At 40.3% G+C, this 15042-nt stretch overlaps 2 protein-coding genes across 5 annotated transcripts in view; one reads left to right on the forward strand and one right to left on the reverse strand.

The window, feature by feature from the left end:
* NRXN3 (neurexin 3) overlaps positions 1–15042 on the forward strand; it is a 2038283-nt gene that overhangs the window by 440390 nt on the left and 1582851 nt on the right. The window lies entirely within an intron of this gene.
* Positions 9905–10363, reverse strand: RNASE13 (ribonuclease A family member 13 (inactive)). Its single transcript, XM_044664977.1, has one exon. It carries the CDS (start codon positions 10361–10363, stop codon positions 9905–9907), a length of 459 nt encoding a protein of 152 aa, XP_044520912.1.

Below are 15042 nucleotides of genomic sequence, written 5' to 3' on the forward strand. Positions count from 1 at the left end.
TGTGTGTGTGTGTGTGTGTGTGTGTGTGTGTGTGTGTGTGTGTGTATGCATATATATTATTAGAATTGAAAAGTGCTTAGAAAAAATGAAAATGATGAAAAAAAACCTCAATTGATAAGAACTCATTGAGCCCAGTCCATTAAAAGATAAGCTCCACAAAGATAGATTTTTGTTTTCTTCTTTGAAGCTTTCTCTAACTATCTCCTACAAGTTGGGATAGGACCTGGATGGGTCTGTGACATCTTTGCTAGGGAACTCCCAGGTGAGGACATTTCCTTCTTCTTTCTGCCAAAATAGACTGGCACTTTCTCTGCAACATAGAAGACTGCCAAGCCCATTGAGAGGTTAAATAAATTGCCTGATCACATAGCCAGTATATTTGAGGTTTTGGGATTGAACCAAGGTCTTCCCAACTCGGAGACCCACTCTCTATCCATTATGCTTCTATTGCCTTATAGGTCTTGTAAGTAATAAGGAGCTTATGAATATTTGTTGAGCCCAATAGAGGTGACTCCTCTGGAGAAGATGGTGTCAGAGTCTGGGACAGGATCCCAGGTGTTCTAGTTCTTGGGTCAGTGTTTTCTCTACAACAAGCTGTCACTCCATAGAAGGACCATAGGAATGGGGTGGCTGAAAGGGTAGCCACTTTCTTCTCCAAGAGAGCAAGGCAACAATGAGATGACCTTATCGATTTGATCTCAGGACATGAAACAAAAAATTCACTTTAGCTTTTGGCACCTTACTTCTCTTCTTGAACATGACCTGTCCTGAGTCTGAGACTCATCACATCAATCTGAATCTGAGAATGGGATGGACTCTTAGAGATCAATATAGTTACCTCATCCTAGAACATTCTTTTACAAAAATCTCTACCAGTCATTATTCATACTGCTATTTGGAGATCCTCAATGATAGGTAATCTGCTTGAGAGACCTGTGCAGCTCATTTTTTAAATAATGCACACCCAGGGAATGGTGTGTCTTTTTAACGCTGAAATTTATTAAACACTCCTTTATATGAAAGACATTGATTTAGTTCATCAAATTATAGAAATTGAAACCTAACTAAACTTTAAAAAAAATAAAAATTAAACCTTACCTAAATATACAAGCTTTAAAAATGAGATCCAAAATACCAGTTTTTTTTTTTCTGAGTCATTAGGATGTGCCTTGACACCTGGCACATAATGTACTCATACCTATGACACACTTTCACAGATTCTAATGAAGAAGGGGCAGCTGGGTAGCTCAGTGGAGTGAGAGTCAGGCCTACAGACAGGAGGTCCTAGGTTCAAACCCGGCCTCAGCCACTTCCCAGCTGTGTGACCCTGGGCAAGTCACTTGACCCCCATTGCCCACCCTTACCAATCTTCCACCTATGAGACAATACACCGAAGTACAAGGGTTTAAAAAAAAAAGAATCTAATGAAGACAAATTCTGGCTCTCATTTACTTTCATCCTTAATTCATTTCTTGTAAGTAAAAAACAAACGAACAACAAAAACCACAAAAGACAAAAAACTAATCTCTCTTTCACAAGATTATCTTTTAGCTGCTTGAAGGCTATCATTATTTCCTGAGTCCTGACTGACGCTGTCTCATTCAATGTTTTCTTCAGACTTAACACCTCCTTAACATCAACTGATTCTTTTATATCATTAAACTTTTTAAAATTAAATTAAACTTTTAAATTTTTATTTAATTTAATTTTTATATTATTTTTAAAATCTTTATCTTCCATCTTAAAATCAATATTATGCGTTGATTCCAAAGTAGAAGAGCAGTAAAGAAACTGGAGTTAATTGACTTGCCTAGGGTCACACACAGCTAGGAAATGTCTGAAGTCATATTTGAATCCATGACCTCCCATGTCTAGGCCTGACTTTCAATCCAATAAACTACCTACCTACTCCACTTTTATGTTATTTTATGTCATCTCCAGTCCCCACCCCTAAAATTACATGGTACACTCCCATGTTCTAACCTCACAGTCTTGCTCTTTTTTTCCCCCTAGTTTCTCCTTTCTTTCCTGCATCAACTTAGTTCTTTTTACCCTTTGTTTCAATTGGTCTCTCCTTAGCAAAAGAATCTTATACTTTTTCAAGGGTAACATGGAAAAGGCATAGGGGTAGGGACCAACTGGAAAGGCTCCTTGGGTAGGGGATTGTACAGAAAATTCTTTACACTAGAGGAAAAAGTTCTCTCAACCTCCTTCACTCTTTCCCTGAGATAGAGATCTTCTCTAGTGGAGAGAGGAAGAGGTGAGGAGGAGTGGGGGAAAGATAGGGAGGGAGAGGAAGAGGAAGAGGGAGAGACAGGATGGTTGATGGGTATGGGACAGTGTGTACGTGTATGTGCATTTGTGTATGCTGGGGAAAGGAGTAGGGGACAGAATTAAGTAGAAAGCTCTCTCCACTGTAACTCTGCCCTTGGGTAGCTCCCACGATTTTCAAAGAAAGCAGTAGCAGTGGGCGTCGTGAACCATTTAATACAGTGTATGATGAGTGTCTAAATCAAAAGAAGAAGATGCTGGGCACGACCAACATTCCTGTTTGCATTTTGCTTTGTGTTTGTTTATCTGCCATCTGTATGGTGTGTAGCTTAACATTGGCACAATCTCAAAGATTCATTTTTTAAAGGTTTTTTGCTTCATATACAGTTAAGGTTTTTGTTTTTAGATTTGTTTATTAAAAATGACTTTAATAATTTAAGAACAAGTATAACATATCATGCCTTGAGTTTGGGCATTCCCATGAGCCATTGTTAATCATGCTTTATTTTTTTGCTTAGCCGCAGTTACATAAATTTAAGATGTTTGAGCCATACTATGTATTTTCCATCATATCAGCAAGTATACAGGCTGCCACAAAGAGTGTTTGGGTGAATGGCAAAGAGATGGGTATCCCAGGGTGAGAAGACATGAAAGAAATACCAACTATGTGGTTGGGTACAAAGGTGGAGGTGTGAGAAAAAAATTCAAGACCCTGTTGGAGACCATTTCTTTCCCCAGGGTATGAGTCTTTCCTTAAGCCACCCCAATGGGAAAACATCCATTCCAGAGTTATGTTATCTCATTATTGGAGAAGAGCTCTCCAGAATACCTTGAATTCTTTGGAGATTCTGGTTATTCACTAACTTTATACCCCAAGTTCTAACTATTGCCCTTAGATACTTGACAGCACAGGGCTTGACTTTCCTATTTTCTATTATTACTCCTCCTATTTCTTGACCAAACTCTTTAGTCCTAAATATATTTTCCAGAATTTATTTGAAGAATGAATGAATGACTGGATGAATGAATGGATGAGCATTTATTGGGCACTCATTTGCCTGACTCTTTGCTAAGCACTGAAGATACAAGTACAATAAAACCTAAGTCTTTTATCTCAAGGAGCTCATGTTCTAATAGGTGAAGATAACACATATTTTGGTCTTTGAGAGTCACCAGGATGATGAGTTGATGTATAGAACAGTCAATTGACATGTCCTTTCCAGAAAAAAAAATTGTGCTATTGGTTTAAGTTAAAAGTAGAAATTGGAGATGGGGGTATGGGGGTAGAGTAAAATGTCAGGCAGATGGCAAGATAGTCCTGATGGAAGGCTTGATGATTGGATAAGGTGTGAAGGTGAAACACGGAATGTTTTGGATTTTGGGGTCCACTAATAGAATGATTGCGTGATTGAGTGGTATGGGTTAGTTCATACTTTGCCATCAACCAAGAAGGCTGAGCCTTAGAGTAGTCAATCATAAAGCCATCTAACCAGGCTATTTTTCCATTTGCCTACTACCTTGCTTCTCCTCATCTCCAATTTCTACTTTTTACTCAAATTTAACTAAATTCCCAGGGGTAGGGGAAGGAGGGAGACTAGGGTTCAGAGACAGGTATTCTGGTGGTCTAAGGTTCAGAGATACTAGTTCAAGTTGTAAAAATTGGAGCAGCAAGAAGATATCAAGTTGGCCTGGGTAGACAGTTGGATGGAATGTAAAACATTTTCCATACCTGTTTATGACTCGTTCTAAATTAGGTAGTCTTCTCACAATTCCACAGAGGGTTAGACCTGTCTTAGGCCTCATAGCTGTTTGCCATGATTTAATCAGAACTTCACCTTCAATTTGATTCAAATGTATATTCTACTTGGTTCTTCCCCAGCCAGAATAGATATTTCTGCTTCCCAGGCTAAAGTATATGTTTCTCACCCACCCCTAACCCCTAATAGTTTTTTAACATTATTAAACCCTTACTTTCTGTCTTAGAATCAATACTAACTATGGCTCCAAGGCAGAAGAGTGACAAGGGCTAGGCAATTGGGATTGTGACTTGCCTAGGCCACACAGTTAGGGAGTATCTGAGGTCAAATTTAAACCCAGAACCTCTTGTCTCCAGACCTAGCTCTCTATCCACTGAGCTTCCTAACTGCTCCAACACTTCCTCCCCCACTTTTATATATATACATATTATATATGTAGTTATACATTTAATATTATATTACTTATATATTAGATATTAATTATATATTATATTTAGTTTATGCTATACTTCAAGCTAAAAGGAAGATTTCAGTGTATAGTGAACTTTGAAACTTCACCCACATATTCCCAGTGATCACTGATTGCCTCTTGAGGTATCATCACCTCCAAAAAGCATATCATACTACAGTAAAATATAGCCCATACAGTTGGTAAGCGATGGAGCTGAGATTTGAACCTGTCTCTATTGGCATCAATGCACTGTTGTTTCATGATATAAAATATTTTTTAGATATTTTTTAGATAAACACCAATTTACCCCTAAATTCATCCAAAAGTCATTTTTTTAACAGAAGGATTGCACTGTTGTGATACTCTACTTCCAATTAGGGAGTACTCTGCATTTAAGGTAGAGGGTCCCACTGTTACTGAAAGAATAGTTGACTTGTCTAAACTGTTACCTTATTTGCCCCCCAGGCTCTGGGATGCTTTACTGACTCCCTTGTCCCTAAAGGGCTCCTTTGGTCTGGACATATACATGTGGCTTCTACCAGTTTCAGTCTGAGGGGAGCCTCTCTTCTAATGAAAAGGGGCTATACTTTCTTTTCTCATTCTCTTCAACTCATTTAATTCCCACCCCGATACACTGGGGACAGATTATGTAAAGCCTAAATTATATATTATGTCTAGGATCTTCTTAAAAGGAGGGAGATACACAATGTACCATAAGAATCAGAGATGGGACAGGTACTTTCTCATACACAAATATTTTGCTAAAAGATGCAGAAACCCCACAAACTGCATTCATGCTACTTAAGTAATTAATACCTTATAATTACTATTATAATTTCTCAAGAGAATGATACTTCAACCCCCTTAAAATATAGAACAGTTTGCAGGACTCCTGACTAGGCATTTAAGTAGTTCATTTTGTTAGTGACTCCCTCAAAGTCCATGTTTTCTGACAAGCCAAGCTAAGGACCTGGGACCATTTTGTTAATGCCTGTCTTCTTTGTTTTTTAAAAAATAAAATAAATTAGTGGTTGTCTTCTACCTGGAAGCTTCTTTTACCCCCAGTTATCTCTACTTATTGGGTTTAGGATTTCTGGACCTCTAAACTCTGTGTCATGGGGGGTTTAGTGAAAGAGAGAAGTACTTAACACATGAGAGAGTCAAAGCAAGGGAGTGAACCAGTAGCCTCCCATTCAATCTTTGGCTAATCAGTCAATGAAGGAATAGCTTTGTCATTAAAGGGTATCCACATTTCAGCTCTGAATTCTGTGCATAGCTGAGCAATCTCCAACACACTCAAGAGTTGGGTCAGTACTTGTGATCAGCAAGAATAAGGAAGGGCACCTCCATGCATTTCCATAGGAAAGTCCTCCTCATTGGAACAAGAAGTCTTGGGTTCTAATCATACCCTCAAGGTCTGTTGTGACTTTGGACTAATAGCAGCCTTTATGGACCCCAATTTCTTCTCATTAAAATGATACTAATAATACTTACAATAAAATCTCAGTCCTAACTACAGTCATGTAGTTGTAGATAGAAAGCTGGCATAGAAGGAGCCACAGGGATCTGATACTAAGTTCTGCCTCAACACTTTGTGGCTGTGACCCCAGTCACAACTTCTCGGTGCTCTAGACAACTCTTAAATTACAAAGAATGTGGCAACCTAAATTAGTAGAAGAAGATTCCTTATCTGAGCTCTCCCTATACCAATGAATTCCACTCCCCTATCTCTGAGGAATTCACAGGATTTCTTTGAACATCAAATAAAATAATATATGTAAAGTACTTTATACCCATAAAGCACTTTATACACATTGTAATGCAGGATTTATGCAAGGTTTCTTGCATTTGTAATATTACCCTAGGCAATCCTGTCAGTTAGGAGAATGGAACTCTGGCCGGGCACGCGCCTGTCCCAGGAGCTGACAGTTGAGCTGGGACTATAAAAACCCCTGCAAAACCAACCTGGGGGTTCTGATTTCCTTGATCTCACCCAGACACCTAGCTACCCCTGACTTCCCCTTGGAAGTTGAAGGGAGGTTGAAGGGAGGTTTGGGTATGGAATGTGGGCAGGATTTAGATTAGGGCAGCCTAGCAGTAGGGACACCCCTATACCAATTTAACAAATATATATCTGTTTAGCTGGTGGATCATTAACATCAGGGCAGTGTCAGATTATCTCTGGCTGAGGGTTGGTTCCCTCAGTATGACCTTACCTTCTAGGTCCATTTGCCAGCATTTGCCAGTCGCCCCTAGCAGCAGCTTCTCAAGACCCTAAATCCTCTTTCCTCAGTTTTCACTTCTTGTTAAAATAAACCCTTAGCCTGCAATTGAGAGTTCCTGTAGTTGTTATAACATCATCTTGGGCTAAGGGGCTGAAAAGAGGGAGAATATCAACCAGTTGACTTTAACAGAAGTACTGGGCAGGTCTCCAATGTATCCAGGAAGTGTGCGAGGTTCACTTACTGATGAGTTCTGCTTTCACCCAATAGGAAGGCAGTTACTCCAGCAGAGAGGGGCCCCTCACTCTCCACCTTAAAGGAGCCTATAGCTAGCACTGGAGATTGACTGGGCACCACAGCTCAAGGCTACATAACACAGACAGCTCCAAATCTCCTGCTATTGTAGTTACAGGCTCTGAGGCTCCAGGTGACTCACTTGTACCACCTGCTCCTCTATTATTAGCCAAATTATCCACTTATTACAATGTGAACTTTTATTATATCAGTGAGCCTGCTATATATTAGAACCTTACTAAATACTGGTTGATTTGTTAGATCTCACTGCCTCATTGTATTGACTGCAATAGGATGGGAGGTAACTGATCCATCAGGTAATAGTACCCAAATATAGCCTCCAAGACATGATTTTGGGGTGGAAGGTAACTGAGTCATCAGGTAAAAGCAACCATGTACAACCTCTAAGTCGTGATTTTGCCCTCTTCCTTCACACCCAATAAAGGGTCAAGTCCGGCCCTTTGTACCTCCAATATATCTCTCAGATCCCCTTTAATTATTCCTATTACCATAATCATAGATAGACCCTTAATATTCCCTGTCTGTGCTTTATAATAGTCTTTTTAAAATTTTGAATATTTTCCTATAGTTACATGTTTCATGTTCTTTCCCTTTTTTCCAACCCCCCCCCCAACCTCCTGTACCTGACACACAGTTCCACTGGGTTTTACATGTATCATTGATTAAGACCCAATTCCATATTATTGATAGTTGGACTAGAGTTACCATTTAGTGTCTACATCCCCAATAATATCCCCATCAGCCCATGTGTTAAAGCAGTTGTTTTTCTTCTGTGTTTCTACTCCCACAGTTCTTCCTCTGAATGTGGCTAGTTTTATAGTAGTCTTTTAGTAGGTCATCCAGACTCTCCACTTCAGTATACCCTTCATACCACCATCCAGTCTAATTTTATTTATAGATCAAATAATAACTGTCACTGTAATGTCTACAAAGTACTTTATGCATATCCTCTCACCAAAAACTATTTTGTGTGGCGGATGCTAGAGGAATTACTATCATTTTTCAGATGAGAAAACCGAGGCTCAGAAAAATCAAGTCACTTGCCCATGATCACAGAACTCAACTAGCTTTGCCTTTCTTTCCCTTCTTTGCTCCCTGATCCTTTCCCCACAGAACCCTGCAGCCAGTGTGGATCAGAGTTGTTTGAAGGGAAAGAGAGAAAGAGTTCCAAGGTAGAGGAAAGAGCATAGAATCAGGCTGAAGGGAAGACCAAGCTGAGAGGAAAAAGGAAGACCTAGGGAGGAAGGAAAAGTCTGTTGAATTTGAATCTATGGAGGCTCCCAGATTTGTAGCTACCCCAACACTCCTACCCCACTCAATTCTCTTGTACCCCTTCCCAAGGTTTTAAGATAAATCCAGATAAAATAAAGTAGACTGGTTCATGGTTTAAAAGATTTTATCTTAATAAGGAAAAAGACTTGTACAAAAATATTTATAGCTGTGCTCTTTGTGGTGGCACAAAATTGGAAAATGAGGGAATGTTCCTTTTACTGGGGAATGGCTGAACAAATTGTGGTATCTGTTGGTGATGGAATACTATTTTGCTCAAAGGAATAATGAACTGGAGGAATTCCATGTGAACTGGAATGGCCTCCAGGAATTGATGCAGAGTGAAAGGAGCAGATCCATGAGAACATTGTATACAGAGACTGATACACTGTGGTACAATTGAACATAATGGACTTCTCTATTAGCAGCAATGCAAGGATCCAGAGCAAGGCTGAGGGACTTATGAGAAAGAAAACTAGCAACATTCAGAGGAAGATCTGTGGGAGTAAAAACACAGAAGAAAAGCAATTGCTTGAACACATGGGCTGATGGGGATTTTATTGAAGAGGTAGATGCTAAAGGATAACTCTAATCCAAGTATCAATAATATGGAATTAGGTCTTAATCAATGATACATGTAAAACCCAGAGGAATTGTGTGTTAGCTATGTGGGGTGGGGATTTTGGGGGAGAGGGAAAGAACATGAAACATAACTATGGGAAAAAATTCAAAAATATATATATATACATATATGCACAGTACTCTATAAGTTATTTAAAAATTCTTGTGCTCTGTACTTTTTGGTATCCAGAGCCTCATTTTACTATTGTTCTTAGAGGTAACTCTCCGGATTAAATTTTATGATGAAAAAAAAAAGACTTTATCTTACTCCACCCCAACCAATCCTACAAGTGCTACCTAGAGATCATTGTAGGATGGAGTTGAAGGAGAGGGTAAAGTATATTTAAAGCAAAGTCTAATGACTAGAAAAATTGAAGAGATTGGGAATTTGTGTGTGTGTGGTTAAGAAGTGGGTAAGATGGAATGGGAAGGGGGTCTGTGACTCCAGGAAAGATTTGAAAGGGCTGGGTGCCTCATAGCTTGGATGGCCAGTGTCTAGCAAACAAAAATATTATTTGTAGGAAGCTGAATAGAGAAAGAAGTAGTAGGAGGTAGAAGGTGGAGTTTGGGGGAACTTGGAGGCCAGGCCAGCTATTGTCATGGTGCTGGCATGGCTCTGGGCCTCTTGTCAGTTTTCAGGATCTGACCAAGTGAACAGTCATACTGCCATTTGGACAGAGTTAGCTTCTTAGGGCAAAATGGGGAGGGGAAGGGAAGACAGACTGCTTCAAAAGGTAAGGGGTTATATTTCTGGGTTAGGAGTTTGGCAAGGGGGTCTATGGGGTAACATCTTCTTCATGTACAGAGAGTGGGGATTTGTCTGGGACCTTGGAAAGTGCCAAATTATTTGGTTTCCTGAAAACTGACTTGGTCTGCTTTGTTGTCATAGGAGGGGTGCCCAGGGAAGAGGGAAGACATATTCCCCAACAGGGAACAACAGCCTAATCATTGTTTTGTCAAGGACCAGAGCCTAGGTTTCCCCCAACACAGTTTTCCCTCTAGAAGAGGCCAATGATATATGTGGGTTTAGCATTGTTTTTTCTGGAGCAAAGTAGGTAGACTCTTCGAGTGGAAGAGGTTTCGTTGTATAGGCAGGTAGTGGGTGGAGTTTCTTTTATTCGGGTACAGGTGGTAATAGAAAAGGGATCATGGCTGAGGGAGCAATATTCATTGAAGTCCTCACAAAAACTGTCAGTTTTCTTACAATTGATCGTCACTTTTCTCCAGGGAGCATGCAGAACATGATGGATATTGGGGCACTGCTTCAAGAAACTTTGCCGTCCTCGAACATAAGACATCAGGCCATTGCAGTAGCCCTGGAAGCCTTTGGAAAATTGTACCTTAGGAAAGTCAATGTGTAGAGCACGGAAATTTTCGACCTCTTTGGATGTGAAGGAAAGGAAGGCCAGAACTGGTACCAAGAGCAGCTGGAGGACTAGAATCCTGACCAGAACCATCTTTCCTATAGGGGGAATGAAGAACAAGGGGAGTTGGAGGGAGAAGTCAGAGGATACTTACATGTTCAGCCTCAATTTTTTTCTCTTTCCTGTCTTCTTCTCCTTATTCATGCCATTCTCCTTTCCCAGACTGGCTCAGCCTACGTCCTCTCTCCTTACCCAATCCTTATTCTGGCAGAGAACAAAATCATCTGATCCTTGGGCTAGGCATCTTCCTTGGTCTTTTTGGCCCCTTAGCCCAAAATTCTGTTCAATAAAGGTAAAGCATTATGAAAGGAGAAGACAGAAGAATAGCAGTCAGACCTTGTCTTCCTCTAGGTTCTTTCCTTCTGGGAAAGGAAAAGCTGGCTGAAGTCAGCTGCAACTCAGGTCAGCTGGGAACAGTTAGGAGCAGGGTTGGAGGCATAAGAAGGCGAAGAGTCTGGAGGTGAACAGTAGACTGGTAGGGTTAATATTTGGAAACCTGATTAAGGAAATTATTCAAAAGGGAGTTGATTGATTGAGGAAGAAGGTCATATAGAGTGTTCTGAACTTATCATCTTGATAAAATCTAGGACTTAGGGGTCAGAACACCTGGTGATTCAGTCCCCGTATCATCTTTCATGTTTCCTCTAAACTGCCCTGTGGGCCCGTTCCCCAAGAAAGGTGGGTAGGAAAGGACTGTTTGGTATTTAGTGAGCAGAATGTTCCTTGGATTCAATCTGATGGGAACAGAAAATGATTCAGATGCCCCTTTCTCTCCCACGTTTTGGGGCCTGCCTGGTACAGTTTTATATGAATTCTCTATTTAGGACTCTAGGTTAAAAAACATGTCTTTAAGGATTCTCCTCCATGTGTCAGCTGAGATAATGGCACACAGTCTTTTTGTACCAGACCAACACCATTGCCTAAATGCAGATTCTGGTCAGGACCTCTAAAATATCCATCAATGGGTCCCTGGCCCACCTTCCTACTCTTCCTGTCTATTGCCTCAAAGTTTATTGGGTAGGAAGTGTGTGTATTTGGGGGAGCATAGTTTGCCTGGTCTAAATGGGTGACCACAGGGTCTGCAGTTAAGAGCAGAGTTGGCTTGTTCTTCCCATTAATATGGAGCCCAAGTTACCAGAACTGTTCTCTCCCTACCCATCCCTTCACCCTTAGGAAATATTCTGGTAGTTTCACCCATTTATCTCATGGTCCATGCACCCACATGCACTTCAGCCTTGGGACTGGAGCTTTCAGCTGTCAGAAGTCACCCCCCACCACCACCACCACTGAGGAGAGTGGCTAACTAGGATATAGAGATGGAGGCCAACTCTGAGGTTCTACAATTTTGGTTTATCTCAGGCATCACTAGGTGTTATTTTGCCCTATTTACACGAGTGCTTTGGAGAAAAGTCTGTGTGCTCTCTTAATTGTTCTCTGAATTTATACTCTGAAATGGGCTTCACAGAAAGTGAAGCTTCTGGTCACTAAGACATTGCTCTTAAACCTCCCCTCCCCAATAGCCACAGGCTTACAGAACTTCAGTTGAGAGGCTTGCTCATCTAGTCACTTAGGGATGAAACTCTGGAGAGTGAGCTGATGTCAGCACTGCCTTTCAGCCTGAAGAGAAAATTGAGAGAAATGCAGATAACCAGGGGCTAGTTCAGGCTGGAATTCCCTTTCTCTATTCTCTTTTAGGGGAAAAGTAGACTGGGTTAAAGCCAGCCATAGAACAAGGTTTCCATGTAATTATCCTGTCTCTTCCAGTGATCTCTGCCAAATCCAGTCACTTTTCTCAGTCCTCATCCTTCTTGGCCTCTTTGCAGCCTTTAACACAGTCGATCCCTTTCTTTTTCCTTGATGTTTTCTTCTCTCCAGGTTCTCAGTGTCTTACTGCTTCTGGATCTTTAGTCAGGTGACACTTACTACCTATGTGTGCTCTACAAGATTCCGTGATATTCTTTCTTTTAAGTTATTTCATCTCCTCACATTTCATTGATACAATTATCTGCAAGCTGATGATTCTCAACCCTATTTTATCCAGTCCTAACCTCTCAAATGACCTTCAGGCTCACATCTCCAATTGTCTATGACACATGAGGCATCTTGAGCTGATGTCCTGTAGGCATCTTAACCTCAAAGTGAGTAAACAAAACTGAATTTACTGTCTTCCCCACTCCCCCAAACTTTTCCTCTTTCAAACTTGTCACTGTCGAAGGCAATATCATCTTCTCAGTCCCCCAGACTCACTACCTAGGCGTCAGCCTTGACTTCTCACTATTTCTCACACCCAATATCTTACTGTCATGGCTTGCTGATATCATTTTTTGCAGCATCTCTCAAATATGTCTCCTTCTCTCCTTTGATACTGCCACCACTCTGGGGCAGACCTCACTTCTGGACTATCGTAATAACCTGCTCATGGTCTGCTGTCATAAGCCTCTCCCAACTCTAGTCTATCCTTCATTCAGTCTCCAAAGTGATTTTCTCAAAGAGCAGATCTGACCATATCACCCTTCTACCTGATAAATTCCAGTGACTTTCTATTGCCTTCAGGATCAAATATACAGCTTTCTGCTTGGTATTCAAAGCTCTTCATAATGTTGCCCTCCATTCCCTACCTTTCCAGTCTTCTTTTACCTTAGACCAGTGATGGGCAAACCTTTTAGAAACTGAATACCCAAACTGCTCACCTCATGTGAGCCACCCCTTTACCCCAGACAGGGAAAGGAGGAAGCATTCCTGCTGGGCAGAGGGGAGGATCACATGAAAAATGCCCTCAGGCATGGTGGAGAGGGGGAAGGGAGCAGCCCACCTCCAGCATGCCTGCCATAGGTTCACCAACATGGCTTTAGACTCTTCCCATGTACTATGATCCAGTGACACTAACCTCCTTGCTTTTTCTCAAACAAGATATTCCAATTCAACTCTGGGCATTTTCTTTGGCTGTCCCTAATTCCTGGAATACTCTCCTTATCTCCAGGTTTCCCCTGGCTTCCTTTAATTCTCAACTAAATTCCCATTTCTACAGGAAGCTTTTCCCAATCTCTTTTTATTTGTTCTGTAGTTTTTCAGCCACTTAGGATCTTTCATGACATAATTTTTTGTTGTTGTTCATTTATTTTCAATTGTTTCTGACTCTTCATGGCTCCATTTGGCTTTTCTTGATAAAGTTACTGGAGTGGTTTGCCATTTTCTTTTCTAGTTCCTTTTTATAGATGAGAAAACTGAAGCAAATGGAGTTAAATGACTTGCACAGGGTCACACAGCTGATAAGTATCTGAGGCCAGATTTGAACTCAGGAAGATGTCTTCCTGACTCCAGGCCTGGCACCTACTTATGTGCCATCTAGCTACCTTCTCTTAATTAGGTCCCAAAGGGTAGGGACTATCTTTTGTATTTCTTCTTGTCCCAATCCTCTCAGACTATAAACAGCTGCAAAAAAAGGTGCCAATATGCTTTGGTAGAGGGATTGTCTTCACCTGTGGGCTCCCTGTTCCAATGAAATCATAGGCCTAGTTCCTATCCTTATCCTAGGAACACCCCATGATGCCACTGGTCCTCAGTTGTGAATGCTGATTTTCCTTAGAGAGAATATACATAGGTATATGTAGGTTATATTTCCCTATGAATACTCATTGTCTTATTCTGTATAAAACAGCCACTTACGATGTTTATTGAATTAAGTCGAGATAAAGATTTGAAATGCCTAATTTGAGAATAGCAAGATGGGAGTTATACATTTAAGGATCTATTCTTTTCTCTGGGAAATGCAAAGAGTTGTATGGATTAGGCACTGTACTTGGGATCAGAAAGACCTGCTTCAAATATCACATTAGATATTTTCTAGTTGAGACCTTGAGCTAATCATTTAATGATTTGGTGCCTCAGTTTCCTCATCTAAGGGTTGGCCACTAGGGTCAGTTATTTAGCCAACAAATATTTATTAAGTTCTTACTTAATATGTCCCAGGCACTGTGCTAAGTGTTGGGGATACAAAGACAGGCAAAAATAATGTCTCTGCCAGGGAGACACAATGGACAAATATCATGGAAATATGAGATTGATAATGGTAAATGGGAGATAATAAATAGGATGTCTTTTCCAGCTCTAAATCTCTGATTTTATGAATGTCCTTAGCTCATACAAATATTAGCTCTACTTGAAGGCCTAGATCAAGAATAATCTTCCTCAGGGAGAACAGTCTAACTGTAAACTCCAATTATGAATTATTAAATTAATTAATTAACCAATTAAATTAATTGATTAATTTATTTAATAAAAACTGTTACCTTTTCTCTTAGAGTCAATACCAAGTATAAGTTCTAAGGCAGAAGACCAATAAGGGCTAGAAAAATGGAATTAAGTGATTTGTCCAAGGTCACTCAGCTAGCATGTGTCCAAGGCCATATTTGAATGCAAGGTCTTCCATCCCTAGGCATAGCTCTCTATCTACTGAGCCAGATTTCTGCCTCTAGTTATGAATGATTATTCATAAATGATAGATTGTTGTATCTGTCACAGATGCTCTTATAATACTTTGTATATAGTAGATGCTTGTGAAATAATTCCCAAATTAGTTAGTGAATAAAAGAATAAATGATAAATATTCAGCATTAGAGGCCAGTCTGGGAACAGGAGAATCCATTAAAAAAATATAACATTTTAAGTAGAAATTCCAAATTGAATAGCTTTCATGTAGTGTGGGACTGGGA

The sequence above is a fragment of the Gracilinanus agilis genome, chromosome 2 (genome assembly GCF_016433145.1).
Source record: "Gracilinanus agilis isolate LMUSP501 chromosome 2, AgileGrace, whole genome shotgun sequence".
Lineage (NCBI taxonomy): Eukaryota > Metazoa > Chordata > Mammalia > Didelphimorphia > Didelphidae > Gracilinanus > Gracilinanus agilis.

Coding starts and splice junctions, on each gene's coding strand:
- RNASE13 (XM_044664977.1), bottom strand. CDS start 10,363: ATGGTTCTGGTCAGGATTCTAGTCCTCCAGCTGCTCTTGGTACCAGTT.